This window comes from Strix aluco, chromosome 4 (genome assembly GCF_031877795.1).
Source record: "Strix aluco isolate bStrAlu1 chromosome 4, bStrAlu1.hap1, whole genome shotgun sequence".
Classification (NCBI taxonomy): Eukaryota; Metazoa; Chordata; class Aves; order Strigiformes; family Strigidae; genus Strix; species Strix aluco.
In genome coordinates, this window is record NC_133934.1 from 87,841,105 (window position 1) to 87,859,879 (window position 18,775).

The 18,775-nt window shown below is 37.1% G+C and overlaps 1 protein-coding gene across 1 annotated transcript in view; it reads left to right on the top strand.

Annotated features, from left to right (window-relative positions):
• Positions 1 to 18,775, top strand: part of MYBPC3 (myosin binding protein C3) — a 64,285-nt gene that overhangs the window by 27,838 nt on the left and 17,672 nt on the right. Inside the window, exons 16-27 of the mRNA XM_074823986.1 lie at positions 3,560 to 3,726; positions 4,109 to 4,274; positions 5,187 to 5,293; positions 5,620 to 5,649; positions 5,812 to 5,948; positions 7,501 to 7,578; positions 8,818 to 8,977; positions 10,054 to 10,158; positions 13,596 to 13,784; positions 15,824 to 15,958; positions 17,159 to 17,326; positions 18,684 to 18,772. Coding sequence (XP_074680087.1) covers positions 3,560 to 3,726; positions 4,109 to 4,274; positions 5,187 to 5,293; positions 5,620 to 5,649; positions 5,812 to 5,948; positions 7,501 to 7,578; positions 8,818 to 8,977; positions 10,054 to 10,158; positions 13,596 to 13,784; positions 15,824 to 15,958; positions 17,159 to 17,326; positions 18,684 to 18,772 — 1,531 coding nt within the window. The remainder of the gene's footprint in view (positions 1 to 3,559; positions 3,727 to 4,108; positions 4,275 to 5,186; positions 5,294 to 5,619; positions 5,650 to 5,811; positions 5,949 to 7,500; positions 7,579 to 8,817; positions 8,978 to 10,053; positions 10,159 to 13,595; positions 13,785 to 15,823; positions 15,959 to 17,158; positions 17,327 to 18,683; positions 18,773 to 18,775) is intronic.

An 18,775-nucleotide genomic window follows, 5' to 3' on the forward strand; every position in this document is an offset into this window, starting at 1 on the left:
TTCTCACATAAAAATTAGTGTCTTAAGACAGAGAGGGAAAGTCATTGACTTCTTTTAACGTATCTGTTGTGGTAATCCTGCGAAGCTGGTCATTATGCGTATGCAGCGGGCAGGATTAAGATGACAAACATTCAGACCATAGAATCCATTTTGTTGGGCATTCCAGCTGAGCAGAAGCTGGAAGGTTCACGCTGCTTGGGCAGGCACAGCAGGCAGTGCTCACATACCGGGTCTTACACACACTTCATTTCTCTACCAGACAAAATTCTCCTGTGCTTGTTAACAGCTTTAGGCCCATGGTTATCAACTGTTCCCACAATGCCCATTACATTCCTGGAAAGTGCCAACCACTCATCTGCTCTTGCAAAGGAAGGAACTGAGAAATTATGCATATGCATTACACTATTAAAGCCACATGCACAGGCACACACATGCTATTGTTCAGGAACTGCTTACAGATGCCTGTCACAAGAGATGGGGACAACCAAATCTGTCCCTCTCAGAGCACAGTGCAGCTGCCACACTTTGATCCTACGCCTTTGAACAACTCCCATACATCTTGCAGAGCTGGTATCTGTGGGATGGGCATTTGTTGTGACAAGGGCAAGTCAGCAGCTGTCTCAGCCTGAAATGGAGCAAGTGGTCAGAGAAACTCTTCAAATCATAGCAACAGAAAACTGAGCACTTAGACATTTACACTGTATTTTACTGGTTTTATTCTGTGAGAGTCAGTCAGTGCTCTCTGACAACGAAGGGAGCATTTTGGACAATGGAGAGAAGTGTCCAGGGAAAACATGAAAGACAATATGGAGAGAGTTTCAGGTTTATGGCTCATTAGGGAAATGCTCAACAGTTTAAGCCAAGTAACAGGCACTAACTCAGGGCACCTGTTATAGCTCTTGCACCCTTTAAACCTAGGATATGAAATCACAAGCACATGAACAAAAGCAATTATGTGACTTGCACAAGACAGAAATAAGGCTTACAGCCTCTTAGGCATGGCCATCAGATTAGGGCTTGGAGAATTCATTATGTGGGTCTCTTCACAGTAATCAGGAAAGAATGTTCTCTTGATCACCTGGAAAGATCTCACATTATTATTATGTAGTACTATGAAACAGTTATTTCTAAACTTCAGATGGTCTTGGAAATAATATAAGTCTTGAAGAAAAAGATGTAATAAAATACATAGTTTTGACCTGATTTTTCCATCTCTGAATGCTGGCTGTATCATCTTATCAGCTCCAAATGAAAACAAACTATAGTAATGTAATAATAATAATAAATCTGTGTGTCCCCATTATCACATAGTACCTACATCAGTGATATCTCAGCAGACATTAACCAATTTATCCTTAGAATCTAAACAGAAAATAGGCAAGTCATTTCCAGACAGAGAAAAGAGGCATTGAGGGGCAAAGTTGAGAACAGATATTTGATCTTGCAGATGTTCAGGACTCAGATAGACTAAACCACAGCTGTCCTACCTATTATTGCACTAGTTCTGCTTCAAGTGTGAGGCTGGACCAGATGACCTACAGTGCTCTTTAAACCAACACTTTTAACGGTTCTATAAAATCCTCCACTTACACTTTAATATCAACTGATTCTTCTACTTCATTGCTCTAGTTACCGAAGGAAGGCCTGTAATATTACCTTATATTAGGTTTTTCACTGTAACAGTGTATTATTTTAAGCCAAATTATATCTGGGAGTTCTTTTTTGAGGTTTACAGTTTTATCGCTCCACTATTTGTGAGTACATCCCTCTGCAAACACTCTACTTGTACACAGCATCAGCAACGTGCTAGTGACTAAGGCAAACACATGTTAAGTATACTATTCCCTTCCCAGGGATTTAAGACACTAGTCATTGCAAATAATCCATTTTCATTATTTAGACAAGATTTCAAGAGATCTCTTTCTTACCAACAGCTGAATAGAACATTCAGATATATTTGATGAGCCATGTGTCAAAATACATCACTGAAAAATAAATTTAAAAATTCAGCTTTGGAACACTAGCCACAGTGCACGTGCCTGGTTTTGCCACAGCAGGACATTGAACTTCTGGATTACAGCCCATTCTCTGCAGTTCAGCAAAGGTTTACACATTGCACTGTAATCCTTGTTCCAGAACTAATCTGCATGAATGAGAATATCAGGTTTAGGAGAGCATTTTGCATGTGGCCTCAGACTCTTGCCACTCAGCAAGCAGAGGAAGCATTACCCTGACATAACACTAAGCGCTGTGTTTCATGTGGTTGTTACAGGCGTCCTCTGTTTCCTCCCTTCTTAGGGCTGTGATCTGGAAGGGGGGGGCAGTGTTTTTCTAAACCAACTATAAATTCCAATAAGCTGTGCTGTAAAGAACAGTTAGGAGGGAGTAACCTACAGGTATTCTGAAATGCAGTTGCAGCAGATACATCTAAGTCACAAGTTGTAGGATTCTTGTCTCTGCATAAAGTTTTGATTTTGTGATTTACTTCCTCAAACTCTAGAGGCAAAAGGTTTTCTTGCATACATCTACCCAAAACTTGGAAGTATATTATTTTAATGAGTCCCTAAATAGCATTTCAATTTGCTATCCTGTAAGCTCATTTGTTAAGATGAACAGTCACTGGTAACAAATGGGGGAAATAACACGAGATAGAAAGAAAATTCTTACTCTATTAAAAGCATATCTTTTCTATTTCTTTCTTCACATGAGTAAGTATCAAAAACATTTTCATTTACAAGCTGATGCAGTATTCAAGTAACATAATATAAATATATTAAAATAATAATCAAAAATACAAAATGCTACAAAATGAGTAAGTTGAAGAAACTACATTATTTTCTTGCAGTCTGTTTACGTTATTTAGGATTAGGAACAGGAAATCTTTAAAACGTCTTATGTATTTTTGTGACCTTGACGGAACAGCATGAATCCTCTCTGCTGATTTCCCTTCATGACGACTGGACATTACAATAATTAAATTTCCTCTCAGGCCGGAGAGTGAAGCTTAAATTAGTAATGTCTTAAATACACTTAAGCATATACTTGAATGGAAAGCACCACAAACTCCAAAACACATCTTCATCCTTAAATTTTCTTCTTTTACTGATGCCCACAAACCATGAATTTATAACAATTATAATTCATATCTGGAAATTTAAGGCTTTCAAGTCCTTTCCCAACAAGTCCCGTTTACTTTATGGCAGCTTTTAAGACAGTAAATTCCCTCCTGGTGAAGCATGTCTTTATCCCTGTATCTTCTGTGGCATTTAACATACTTTCATGTTTATCTATATCATATAAACAGTAACAATCAAGTAATTCCTTGTGAGTGAACTCTCTTGAACCAGAAGTCAAATACCTAGTGAAAATTAATGGTCAAGCTAGAAGCATTCTAGTCCTGATTCCACTAACATTTGTGCAATGGTTTCTTTTTTGCTAACTTGAAATGCTACAAGGATTGGATTTATCTTGTGTCTTCCAGTCTCTAGTAACATTGAGCTGACTCTTACTTTCCTCTTCCAGTCATAGAAAAATGACTCAACACTATTTGGCATTGCAGGGAGAAGGACGGAATTGAACTGACACGGGAAGAAACGTTCAAATACCGATTCAAGAAAGATGGAAAAAAGCAGTATCTAATTATTAATGAGTCAACCAAGGAGGATAGTGGACACTACACTGTGAAGACCAATGGTGGGGTATCAGTTGCTGAACTAATTGTACAAGGTAGGCACAAGTAATCTTACAGAACCAGAGAAGCTGAAAAATGAAAACAGGCTGAAGGTAACCTTCTCCAGGACAGTGCACAGGGGTAGCACAATCCTCATGCCAGGGAAAAGTAAAACTTAATAAGAGGCACAAGGTTTGATAATAAAGACCTCAGTGAAAACTCAGGCCTGTGTGCTGGATGTAACAGATACCCTGATGATAACAGGTGCTTCGCTATCAGTCCTGTTAAAGCCCTGCATGCTGTGGATTTCCCTTCGTATTTCACCCTTCCACAAACAGCTTGCTCAGCCCTACCCTTTTCTACTCGGTAAATCCACACCAACTGTTTACTTACAGAGCTATTCTGATTTGTTGATATCGATTATTCTCACAATATCAGAGAAAAAGCTGGAAGTTTATCAGAGCATTGCAGACCTGACAGTGAAGGCACGTGACCAGGCAGTCTTCAAGTGTGAAGTTTCTGATGAAAATGTGAAAGGAATCTGGTTAAAAAATGGAAAGGAGGTGGTCCCAGATGAAAGGATAAAGATCTCCCATATTGGCAGGTTAGTCTTGCTTCAGAAAATAGGTACAGGTTTTGGTATTGAGTTACAATCCACAGGAACTATTATCTCAGGGGATAGGAATAAAAACCAAGACTTTGTCCTGGGTCCAGCTAAAAAGAAAAAAAGTTTAAAACCTCCTCATATGCAATCAACATTAGTCACAGACTTGCTTGGTACATGTGCAGTCTTTCTGTGTCGGTACGTTTTGAGTGTCTGACATCAGTGGTATAACAGCAGAATTCATTCCCTATTTCCATTAGGATTTCATGTTTCTTGGTATTCAAACAATCTAGAAAACATATTGTTGTTAACTTTAAAAATAGCAGTAATATTTAGACAGATTAAGATAGCACTTACGTAGAAACCACTTGAGAAAAACTAGCGTTAATATAAACACATACAGTTGTGCAGTTCTGTGCTCAAGTTACTTAGCAGTCTAACTACTACTGGAACTGGAGACCAAGAAGCTTCAGAAGATACCCAAGTAAAGATTTCCTTAGTACTCCCTTTCTGTATTCTGTTTTGAATTTACAATAATACAGATGTGGAGCATCAGTTTTTAGTTTGTTTCTCCAAAATTTATTGCAGTCACAGTCTGATCAAATTAAACCAGTCAGCAGTGTTACAACTGCCTTTGTAATGGTAAAAGACTAGACTAAAGCAGAGAAACTGCTTCCTCTATTCAGACCAGACTATGCATCTACCTTGACAAGAAAAATCCATTCATAGACAGCATGCTGACATGGATTTGCTTGAATACCAAAATTAGAGCAGTCTACAGCCCTGGTGGTAGGGCAAGGGGAGAAGAAATAGTAACGTCTGTTAATAGCCTGTACCTTGTCTCTTGAGACAGCCCTGTTTCTCCTGGAGAGGTAAGGTAAGGGAGTGGAATATATCTGTTCATGTTTCCAGAATCCATAAGCTAACTATCGAGGATGTAACACCAGGTGATGAGGCTGATTATTCCTTCATCCCTCAGGGATTTGCTTACAATCTTTCTGCCAAGCTTCAGTTTTTGGGTAAGTTGTCTTAGAATATGCAATGGGCATTCCAGAGGGATAAAGTGATGGCATTAATCATGGTTATACCAGGAAAGGGTATGCAAAATCTCATTCCTCATACCTCAATATAAGCATGTTGCTTTTGCCTGTTATTGTGCATTATCACATTGTTTTACAGAACTCATTTCCCAGTTTATTGCATTAGTCTGTATCTCATAAGTGTATGACTTATGAGATTTTAATGATGAATAGTTTTAAAATTACTTTGTCAATATAGATGTTATGTAAATTCTGTTTTCTGATCTATTTCTCCTACTCCCTCTCCCTGCTTTTTTTTCTCCCAGAGGTCAAGATTGATTTTGTACCAAGAGAAGGTAAGAACAGCAGTCATTATTTATATACAAGTAAACATGTTTTCAATAGCAAAGGAAGCAGTGTTTTCATTTTTAATTTAATGTATGAATATTCACTTTTTTTTTTTCAATACAGAAGTCTCACACTATATTTAAAACTTATTTTCTCTGCCTTTGCTATAGAACCTCCCAAAATCCACCTTGACTGTCTGGGCCAATCCCCTGACACTATTGTCGTGGTGGCTGGGAACAAACTGAGATTGGATGTTCCCATATCAGGAGATCCAACACCCACTGTGATCTGGCAGAAAGTAAACAAGGTAATGTGTAACCTGCCACAATGTCCAAGGCCATAAAGTCACAACAGGAATTTTATTTTCTTTCTCAAATCTTACTTTGATTTACAATTCTTAGCTACAAGTATTTTCATCTTCCTTTCATTTTTTTTAAACGTCAAGAAAAAAAAAAATAGAGGAAATACCTGCAGTAGAGCTGTTTGGGATTTAGTTGGTTTTGTAAGAGTCATCCTGAATTGTTATTTTTCTGAATTGTTGGTTGTTTTTCTATTCCAAAAGAAGGGGCTGAGTATATGTGAGTAGACATATGTACATGTAGACAGTAGGATACCATACACATTTATTCTCTTTCTACCTCAGAGAAAAAGAAATATATGATGAGTCATCTCCATCACCTCCACCTGATAGGATGGACATGTCATAGGATGGTAGGATGGCAGCTTCTTTTTTAATCTTTCTCAAGAATTCTACAGTCTGTTAAGAAAATGTCTTCTTAGCAGACCACTGGGGTAAAACTGTATTTGGTATAACGAAAATAGAGGACGCTTGCTATTTGCCTTATCAAAGCAGTTCCAAAACATCAAAGAAAGAATTTAGAAGCTAGACACAAAATGTTAAGTCAGCTTCCTTTCTGGCTATCTCAGAACATCCCCACCCCTCACCATCTGTGGGCTCTTGAGCTATAACTAGCACAAAACACAGAAATACTTTGCATAATATTCTACAGCATTATTACACTTCCCACAGGCACAGATACAGGCAAAATAATATTGCCAATTATACTAATTTCCTCAATCTCATTTCTTCATGATTCGGCCGCATTCTTTGTTCAGGTTAGCATATTTAATAACACTTAGGACTCTTTTCTGCAATGCAGAATTAGTATGGAAACAAACAAAAGAGCCATTTGTCTCTTTTGGGAACCAAGAGAAATTAACTCTCTCATACAAAAGTTTCTCTGATAAATGATGACGGGGTATCAGAAAACCCCTATACACTGTTAATTCTAAGGTGCGAGCTCTCAGCGTATAAGAAGACAGTCTTGATTTGAAGGATGTATAACATATACTTACTAATGAAATCCTAAACAAACAGCAGCACAGCTTCAGAATACATTGTTTGGTGTGTGTTACAGACCTGACTCTATTTATGAGTGTTAAAACATTTACATCGACTTACTATCTCATTGTTACAGGAAGAAGTAATCCTAATTTTTGTAGCTACACAAGATGAGTAACTAGTACCACAGGACAGAGATTCACAACCAGTTACAATTCTACTGCATGCATTTCATGCCTCTTTGTTTGTTAAGCTGTAAATTCAGTTTTGCTGATTTATCCTTCCCTTAATTCACTGCAGTCTGATACAAAAGTAAAAAGCAGAAATGGAAATAGATGTATTAGTTGATTTCCTTCCCAGGTCTGCTTGCCGCCTTACTTTGCTCTTCACTTTTCTCAAACCTCCCTATTCAACCCCCCTAACAAACTTATGGACTCTTCTCTGTCCTGCAGAAACAGCTTTACTGCTCTGCTCAGAAAGACTTAGCTGACTTTCTATGGTTTCTTTGCTTATCTAGAAAAGTGACCTTGTTCGCAGCAATGATGATTCCATGACTCCCTCAGAAAACAGCAGTGATTTAAATACTGAGAGTAAGGTAAGTCCCTATTTATGCAGACACACAAATATGCTTAGTGTTTTCCAGATAAAAGGTCATATTCAGAAGGAAATAAAATTAAAGTCAGTAGATATTAAAACTGGTGAAGCAAACAGCACATCAGGCCCAACATCCTGCTTCACAACGGTAATTACAAAACACTTTGAATGGGCACAAGAGATCTGGTGAGTAATTTTAGAGTAAGATGCTGACTGAGGAAATCTCTAATCACCATCACATGGTGGCTGGATTGCAAGGAATCAAAGCAGTTGTTTGAAAACTCTTTTTAATATATTTGTGAATGTTTATCCCCCTTTTCCTCCCACTAACCTGTAAGTTTCAATAACAACTAGAGGAAAAAAAATAGGACAAAATCTTACAGGACACAGGGAAAGATGACAACAGGTCAAGAGAGTGGACTATATAGGTACAAAACAGTGAAAGGGGATTTGTTTTCCAACAAGTTTCCTTTTTGTCAAAATGAACTTATTTATGATAGATCCAAAAATATTTTACATTTATTATGCAACAATAAACCTTTCTCAGGGTTAAGATTCTGCTGTACTAGCCATTATTCAGGCACATATGCTTTCTTCCTGTTCTAGGTCTAAAGATATGCAGGCACATGAAGAAAAAAGGAGTTATAAATGTACAGCAAAGTTGTTGTCATTATGTTTAGACCTCAGCTCAGAGAAGAGTAGCGAGTTACCCCATATGACATTCTTGAGTGACAGAAATCACACTGATGCCATGAACAGTTACAAGAAACATGGTAAATTTTTTAGAGGGAAATTGTTCACATTCATATTATCTGATGCCAAATGTAGATACTGTTGATCAGGAATGTTTGCTCAACCATCTGAGTTTGAATTTGCAGACCTTCTTGAATTTACACAGTACCCAACTGTTATCCATGAAACTCTTTACATGGATACCAGCAGCTATCCCAAGTAGTAATTTCTGGAGGTACTTAACTTCTTTGAAACATCACTGGGTATGTTAACTAGCAATGAATCTCAACAACCTGCAGACTTTCAGAACCAAATGTTATTTATGTGAGCCACTTGGTCTATATTCTCTCTCTTCTACATACAAATAGAACTGGAAAAACTTTATAGCTTTTCAGTAATTTTTATAATATTCAGTGATCTGAAGATTTTCACCAGCTTACATACAGGCTTATCAGGCTGTCCCTGGCACAACTTACAATGATTTATCTGTTACTTTCATTGCCCACAGCTTCTGTTTGAATCTGAAGGCAGAGTTCGTGTGGAGATGCATGAAGACCACTGTGTCTTCATCATTGAAGGAGCAGAAAAGGAGGACGAGGGAGTATACAGAGTTATAGTTAAGAATCCAGTGGGAGAAGATAAGGCTGATATCACAGTCAAAGTTATTGGTAAGTGAAGGAAGGAAACAAACAGAGCATCCAAGCATCTTGAGTTCACTGAAACTCACCCTTCTCTAAAACTGAGGCAAGTTCTGACTTTATGTTTACAAAAACAGAAGAGGATCATAAAGGCAGGAATACTATCAATCACAAAACTTGGCAGAAGGATCCTCCAGAGGTAGTTGCCTTCTGTGTGAAAAAGATAAGAGAAGAACTCCCAGTAGAAATCCATGTATTTCCTTTTTATATATTTCCAGTTTCAGGTGATCCTATCATTTTATAGATGACATTCCATTCTGAAGTATATGCTTCATGCTTGTCTGAGATAAGAAAAACTTCTTGTCATTTTGTTGTGATTTATATTTTTAAGCAAAGATTACTTCATCCTACAAGCAGTAAATGGTTAATGGAATAAAGAGACATAATGTATCTGACATAAGATAAACAGGTTGTCACTATGAGTCACAGAAGAGCTCAGGGGAATATGATTTTGAGTCAGCAATTTTTATAAAATTTTTCATAATATTTAACTTGTTTATACCCTGCCACACATATGACAAAAGGCCAAGTTATAAGCAAACTTAGAAACGATTAAATAAAATTACTTTCACCTACAGTATTAAAGTTTAGAATTTACTGCTTAGGTGAATACTAAGTCTCTTTTAATCTTTTATAAATCCTAAATTAGGATATTTACTACTACTATCTCCAAAATAATAAAATGTGAGATATGCAGCCATTGTATTCTATATAGTTTATTCTAGAGAAAATAGGAAACCCTGGAGCAAGCCTGTTCTTACAGAACAGATTTACCTTGTTTTTGCAAAAAAGTTGATTATGTCTGGAAAGAACAAGGGAGCTGAATAATCAATGGTATTTAAAGGAAAACCAACCTAACACAGAAGCATCAAAGAGCAGGATTCACATTAGACTAAGATGAAGCATTCTCAATTGTACCTACTGTTGCTATCTGGCAAAGCTGTATCAATACGATACAGAAAAAAAGTTACAGAAAAATATTTCATTGACTTGTATACAGAAATTCAAACAGTGACAGCTCTCATTCATTCTCACACTTTCTTCAGATGTTCCTGACCCTCCAGAAGCTCCCAAGATCAGCAACATTGGAGAAGATTGTTGTACTGTGCAGTGGCAACCCCCTAAATATGATGGTGGGCAACCAGTGCTTGGTAAGAAGTGCTAAAATATAGGCTCCAGCTGCCTTGCCTATCTTTTTTGCTGCTCCTTTAAAATGGCACGGAAGGATTCTCTATGTTTATTTGCTATAGGAAGACTGACCCTCAGAAACTAATTAATATATTAAACCTTCAAACTGGTCTAGATTCTGGCCCTTCAATTTTAGGGAGAGAGTGCCCTCTACCCGTGCTATTTGCATCAGAGAAATATTTCAGCAAATAAGTTACCAAAGCACAAGAACACGATACCAAAAATAGTTAAAGCTAAACATTGTCATTCAAGACTGAAATTTTAGGTCAGTACACAGACCTTTGGATTTACATAGGAATACCGAAACAGATCTGTGGCCACTTCAGTTATCAACTCCAGTCATCTGCAACCTCAAGCACTCATGCAATACATGTTTCTTTTAGAAAACTACTTCATAATTCTACTTCATATAGAACCACACACCATGGGTCACACACTTTTCAATCACTTTAATAACCTTAAAAACTGTACTAAAAACTAGAGTTATCATGCGATACAGGAAACGAGCAGAAGCAATCAAGAATATAACCAATACCATTTTAAGTTCTCTGCAGAGCATGGTTGTTTTTAGATGAAACTGCCTGTGATCCTCAGAAGGAAAAGAAAGTAATCCGTGGTCTTGGCCAATTTTAGGGAAAAGTTCCTCTGGACTCCAAATCTAGCAAATTGTTTAATAAAGATCACTGCAGTTTGAGTTTCTTTTAAAAAAAGATACACCTAAAACTACACGGACTCCCATGGGAATTCCAGGGCTAGAAACATTCTAAAACTCTTTTAACCCCCTGCATCTGGAAGTGAGAAGTTTGTATTTGCTTTTGGATATTTGGACTTCATTCACTTCCTCAAGAATAACCTCATTTAATTCAACAGAATTTATCTCTGCTGGAATAAACAAGACACTACTGGGCAAGTCCTTTGTGGCTTCATCTTTTCTGTCAGGAAGCAAGCAAGAAGTTAACAATTTAAACTATTATGTGCAAAGATATATACCAATAGCTGTCCCATTACTGCAACCAATGCCCCTTCCACCCGCAACTATGCAAAGCCCATGATTTGGTTTTGTAGTTTTCAGGGTACATATTTTGGAGAGTTTTTTGTTTTGTTTTCACTGTCAAAGGAAACATTTTGTTAATGTGCCACTAACAACCCTTTGCACTACATGAGGAGGTTTCCTCAGCTAGCACTGGACTGTAGTACTAATAGAGCTAGAATAGAACAACTGGAGGGAAAAAAAAGGTAAGGTCCAGCACTATCCATTCAAACAAAGCTTTAAAAGCAATTTAAAAAGGCAGGGAAAAAAGATATATGTGTTCTTATCTGTCTCCATATTGTTACAGATGGTATTGTAGGCAGTCTACTACAGTCTTTATTAGCTACATCCAACAGATATAGCAAATAAATTCACACCTCATCTTTACTGTTACACAAACATTTCATAGGGTCTCATGTACTTTTTATATTACGAAAGCATTATCTTTATCTATCGTACATTCTGTGCATTTGGAGAAATAAACTGCTTTATGAAATGTCACCAACAGTACCAATATTGTCTTTTTACCTCTTTTTTTTTTTTAAGTTGCAATTTGGTATGCCACAGCGAAGTGTCTCAGTTCCGACAGGAAACTACGCATATCTAGAATGGCAGAAAAATAGAAGCTGAGTTGCTGAAGCTTCTCTCAGTTTCATAGACCCTGGTAAAGAGAAAAAAAAGCAGGAATATGTCAAAGGAACCATAGGTTCTTTTCTTACAGCATTTAACCCTGTTTAAAAGCTACTGAAGTATGCCAGGAGTAACTTTATACATTAGAAGTGATGATACAACTCATCAGCAAAAAGGTACTTCCAGCACTTATTTCCCAAAACATTCTGTAGACTCCCATGCTGCTCTTGCTATTCCGTGTAGACAGGAAAGGCTCCTGATGCAGGATGTCTGGGCCTATAAAACATCAAACATGCCTGTTGTTCTCCATCTCCCTTTAGACGTTGTAAGTGTGACTCATACTTCCCAGGTATACGAAAGGGACATCTGCATGTTTGATAGCCACAATCCTTGTGAGTGGCAGGGACCTACACAGCTCAATTCATAATTACAGTGTGTTTGCTATAGACATATACTGTTGTAGCTGACCACTGTTACAGACATATCTTCTGTAGATTGTGGGTAGAAACAGACATACAATACATACAAATACACAGGATGTGTAAATCACCATTCAGTGTAATTTCTGATTATTCACTCCATACTTAAAAGATGAACAGCTTTCAAAACAAAGTCTGTTTAAAAGAAGTCTACATGCATCACATCCAGGCATACCATCTGCAACACAGAGAAGTAGCATCCTCCATGTTAAGGATCAAGAATCACAGATTCCATTCCCAGTTTTGGGAAATTGGACGTTTATCTTTTAATCTGATAACCCAGCCTGATTTAGTCATTTGGAAAACCAGCAGAGAAAACCAGTGTGAGAAAGACTGGGAATGTTGAGGGGACGAGGGAGATGTACTGAAGACCTGCATTCTGGGCATACAGACTACATCTAAGCTATACTACAGATTTGTTCTGCAGTGCATCCAGCTCTCTTGGTTCTCTGTATCCATACAGGTTCACTTTCCTTAATAAAGGGAATCAGAGCAAGAAAATTGGTGCGTGGCTGGGACTCACCCAACTATAGGGCTGAAGCAGAGCTGGGATCTGCACTGCCTGGGAAGCACTGCACAATTCCACCACTTAGCAACGGACACAGAGATCTAACATCAGTTCACTGACAAATCATATAAAAAAAAAAAATCAACAAAACAAAACACAAAAAAACCAAAGGGAAGTGTCAAACTGTTGTTCCAACTGATTTTGCTTTGGGATTTATGCTGTTAGTCAAGATTAGTGAATTGCAGCAGAATATAGGAGACAAATTAATTTTTTAATTCTATGTTTCTTCTTACACATTTCAAGGCAATTTCTCCTTCACTGAAATGGCTTTTTATTGAAATGCTGTTTCTCTGCCATTTAGGAGTGCGTGACTGCATTGTCACCAGAAAGGATTTGCCATTTAAGCCAGCTCTGTTAGTATCTCTATTTTGCATACATCTAAATACCTTAATAGTAGCTTATAGCATGCAAAATGTGCTTAAAGCCTAATACCAGACATAGACAAGTCTAAATAACTTCTACTCTCAAAAAGTATCATTGTTCAGGTAAGAAAGTCAGATAGAAGGAAAGTAATACAAAAGGAAACTGCAGGAAAATACCAAAGCTTCACACAATTCAGCTATATGTAATAATTCTAAATCACATTTGCCTCTTTCATGCCATTGGAGAAAAAAAACCCAGTTATTTTTTTTTTTCTTATATGTGAGATGATAATTTGCAGTTCTTTCACATCATAAGAGCTATCCTTTCCAGGCTATATTTTAGAGAGAAAGAAGAAGAAGAGCTTTCGATGGATGAGACTGAACTTTGACCTTTTAAAAGACTTAACCTATGAAGCCAAGCGAATGATTGAAGGAGTGGTTTATGAGATGAGGATCTATGCTGTGAATTCTATTGGCATGTCCCGGCCAAGCCCTGCCTCACAACCCTTCATGCCAATTGGTGAGTTTTAGCACACTCTACATTATTTCCAGGACAAAAACCAAGGCAGGACAATTTTCACCTCTTCAACTGCCCTTATAGCTACAAAGAATGTGTTAGAAAAGAAGCTATCAACTATCTCTATATCCTATATTTAATCAACTTTTTCCTTTGTAATCTTCCTCTTCTCTCTCATTCCCCTTCCTGTGAAGCGCAGAGGTTCCAGTTTCATGAAATTGCTGATGAATTTTTAGTTGTTATAATTAGAAGTGTGAGTGTCAAGCTGGATCTGGAAATGAGAACTAATTGACAGAAATTTCCCTGTCCCTCTCAGCTTCCACCATTCCCTCATGGGTGCAAATATCACAGTATCCCAACCAGTACTCCCTTAATCCTGACCCTCTGCACAGCTAAAAGGATAGCTGATTAAGAAAATATTTGAGGAATGATTTCCTATAAATAATCCTTCCCAACACAGCAGTGCAGTGTCTCCTGCAGTCCCTGAGGAAGGAGCAGACCAAAGGAGTCCTCAGCCTGCCTGCTAAGAGCTTTAAAAAGACGACACACAAAAATACAAGTAGCTGGAGATTAAAATGACCAGAGTTGCTAAATCTGCAAATATCAGCAAAGGCGGACAGCCTGCTGGAGGAGATAATGTAAAAACAGATGATGCAGTGAAGGGGTCAGAAGGAAAGGATGAACTGCAAGAAGGGTCTCTTAATTCTGGATTTCAAACACACAACAGCTGGTCTACAACAACAGAGAGCAAACGAAAACCATCAAGTGGAGCTACTGAGAAAAAAGGTCCAAAGTTTTCATGGGATAGGCAGAGTTTTACTTGATTAAGGATAAAGTTCACACTTACTTCTTCAGAGAAGAGGTTTGGGGTCTTGATCGTGTATTGTGTGGTTGTGTATGCTACCAACTGCCTTTGCCTCCTGTGTGCTGTTCACAGTCCTTTTTGCCATTTAAATATGAAAAATTTTGTCACAGCTACAGAAAGGAAACTGGGTGATATTTTTTAAATTTTTTTTTTCTTTTTTTACAATAACTTTGGGAACCACAATAAGTTTCAGTCAGTTGCACAATTTATAAACCTGTATTTAACTTACTTTTTATATATAAAATATTTCTAATATGTAAAATCTGTTATGTATATTCAAAAGATGTTCCATTTAATACATATACACAGAGTATGCCAAACATACATTTCTTTAACATGATTGCTTTTATGTCATGTATACTAAATTTTATGTCCAGCACTCTAAATGTTATTTTGAAAAGTTATCCTTCTGTTTGCTTTTTGTAATCAATGACTTCACTGTAGCATTTGTGTGTATTTGGATTCTCCAGTAAGGGCTTTTCTTGATTGTTTTTTAATTAATAGACAACAGCCATGCTTAAGACTGAATTTAGCTAGTGGTCTTTCTGAACTATGGATTTAAAAATAGCCATGACACTCATGTTCTGAAAAGATATAATTATATCTAAATGAAGTTAATATTTTTCAGCCCCAAAATATTTTTCTCAGGCATGTCTGTATTATAAATGTGCAAAGCAGAACTAGTGTTTCTGTAAATACAGAGTTGTAACTTTTGGTCACTTTCTCCACTGTTAGAGGAAAATGAGTGAAGTCAAATTTAGCCACTGATGAATTTGGTCCTCTGTCTATGTGAATTTTGTCTAATTACAGTCAGGGTGTAAGTACAGCATACAAATTGTATGTATTTTTATTTCTAAACTTTTCTGCAGACTTCTGCTGACAATTTGACACCCCTCTAAAGCTCTTGTTTTTTCATTGGCTTTTACTCATAAGGGAGCATATGTGAATATGAACTACTATCTTAACCTCTTGTTCCCCTCTCTATTATAGGAATCTTATGCTGCACTTCTACTGAAGTATTCGGTGTTACATTTTACAACTGTGCTTCAGCTAAATTTATTTTATTAAACCAGACAGTGGTATATAATTCAGACACTAATCACTCCTTCTATAGCCTTTGAATTCTCACAGTTATATTGCTGTTTCCCAGAATTTACTTGTACGTATTTCCTTACAGCTCCTCCAAGTGAACCAACCCACTTTACAGTGGAAGATGTTTCTGACAGCACTGTTGCCTTGAAGTGGAGACCCCCTGAGCGGATTGGAGCCGGGGGATTAGATGGTTATATTGTAGAATACTGCAAAGATGGATGTAAGTAAACCCAAGTACTAGGCAGCGGCAACTGAACATTATTAAAATACTATGATTGCAAGAGCTTCACTGCAATATCCCAATAAATTAATCATATCCAGTATCATTAAATTTGAACTCTAATCTATGACTAACATCCTTGTCAACCATCACCCAGACTTACCACAACATGACTGTAAAACCATGAAAGTCACATCAACCATAAAGTTTATGGTGATTGTGAAGATGATGTTAATACAGAAAAGTACTACAAAAATACCAGTGCTGTTCTATAGTCACTACTATACTTTCATAGCATTCACAAATTGTGCATTCCTTAAAACCAATATAACAACGTGACGGTAACAACATCAGTCAAACTTTCAAGTAACTGTTACCTTATCTCATCTAATACTTGTGATCTGATAATAAAGAGTATAACTGCACCATATCTACAACACACAATTTACTGTGATGCTACAACATAAATGCTATGTCATACAAATCAAATAACAAATTTATAATCACTTCAATCATGACATTTTCTCTGACACTAGCCTCAATTGCCATATAACCTAAACTAGAGTTTTTGCAGGGTATCATTTATCCAGAAATAATTTATAGTCTTTAATGAGATATCATCTCGGAATTACCAGAATCCCTATGTTATCATCATAGAAGAATGATTGTCAGTCGTACTTCTGTGTCATTAGAATAACTAAGGAAGACCTAAGAATTCTGCTCTACAGTGTCAGTTGAGAAGTTAAAAATAAATTCCAACAGTTACGTGCTCTAATATTGTTTTCAGCACATGTGGCTTTCACCAATCTATTTGGACACCCACAGGAGATATTCTAGGAAAAAATTCAATTAAGGCTTCATTTTCTTGCTAAAAATTCTTCCAAAATTCTCTCCCCCTTGCCTATTGCTAATGAAAATAAATGTAAGCTCTAAGCTCTATGAAACAGAATTCCAAGGGAACTACCCAAAGATAATTCCCTTACTCTTAGCTATAAACAAAGTATATACATTCCACAACTCCATGTATAAATAACAACTTCTAGATCCAGAGTTCTTTTTCCAGATTAGTTTATTCCCTTTTAAGTGTGGTATTGACCATTAAGTTCATTTTACTCTAACACAAATTTACTTTCAATTGTAGACAAGGCATCAGTTTGGAAAATAATATATGATTACAATATGCAAATCCTGTACTTGCAGCTACAGAATGGATTCCAGCTCTTCCTGGCCTGACGGAACGTACATCTGTGCTGATTAAAGACCTGGTCACAGGGGACAAACTTCATTTCCGTATAAAGGCTATAAACTTGGCTGGTGAGAGTGGAGCTGCAATAATCAAAGAGCCCATTACTGTTCAAGAGATCCTGCGTGAGTATTTATACTAAATAAATCTTATTCATCTCTTTCCTCTGGTCAAAACTCTAATCATGTGCACATGCAGGAAAACACTGGGACTGACAAGCCTGTGCCACCTTCTGACAGTAACACCCAAACAGCTCTTTCACTTTAATGAGGTGCCCAATATCTTCTAATTGTGAGAACATTACTATACTGTCCAGGTCTTATATTTCTAAAGCACAACTCTTAAAACAAAATCCTACTTTTTAGTTTCAAAATATGGATATTTCACCTCTTGTAAGGGCACTGTCAGCATTTACAAGACATTTTTAAATATTTAGCTCTCCGCTAGAAAAGCTGTTATATTACTGCAAATGACCGCATTGGCTACAGCAAGAGATCTCTTTAAATAAAAGCAGTTATCTGTACTTGATTGTCCTAGGTTATTAATTAACACCCTGTGTATCACCCAACAGCAGTAGATTATAATTCATTTGACTGGAGTCCAAAAGATACTAAGAGTTGCTAATTGTGGATTCCTCAGCCTTGACTCACACGAAGAGTCTGCCAGAGTCTCACTGACAGTAGAATGACTCAGTGTAAATGAAATGAAGTTGTAATGCATCTCAAAACCAAATGGACATGAAGACAGATACTCCAACTGTACACTAAGAAATTCTTTCTGTAAATGACTTGGCAAAGAATAAGGAGCACATGGAGAACACAGCTTTCCAGTGAGGTAGAGGAAAGCAGGGACTAGATGAAAAAACATGCACTAAGCTCCTCTTTTTGTTAGTGAGAACTGAGCTACAATGAGACTCCACTCCTTCCACCTCAAAGAAAAAGCTATAACTGAATGATTGTGAAAACATAAAGGAAATCCATTGATTGCTCTACTTTCTGAGTAAGTCCATAAATATCTCCAAATGGCAATCTACAAGGAGCTGCAATATCGATATAGCAATAAATTAAACATAGTCTATAATCCCTCTTTTACTCTAGTACACCCTTTGTCCCATCCCTTCTACTGAACTGATAAAGGTCTCCAAAGAAACAAAGTCCTCATAGAAGACTCCTACTCAGCAGAAGTCACCCAAATCTGACATATCAGATGTGACAGTTTCACAAATTCTGCTGTCATTGAAACCTGCTCAGCTGTAAATATATAACTGAGATCTGCTACTAAATTTGTATCTAGTAGTCAAATACATTTGAAAGTACATAGAGAATTAACTACTCCATAACTGTATAAACAGTGTTTGCGCAATTTTCTTATGCTTACAAGTATCCAAGCCTCTCCTCTTTGGTGTTTTGTCTTATTTCTGCTATAAGTAATATTTCAAATTATCAAAAGCTTTGTATTTAATGTACTAATGCTTAACTACAGAGCGTCCCAAAATCTGGTTGCCACGCCATCTCAGACAGACTCTGGTGAAGAAAGTGGGTGAGACAATCAATATTGTGATCCCTTTTCAGGTA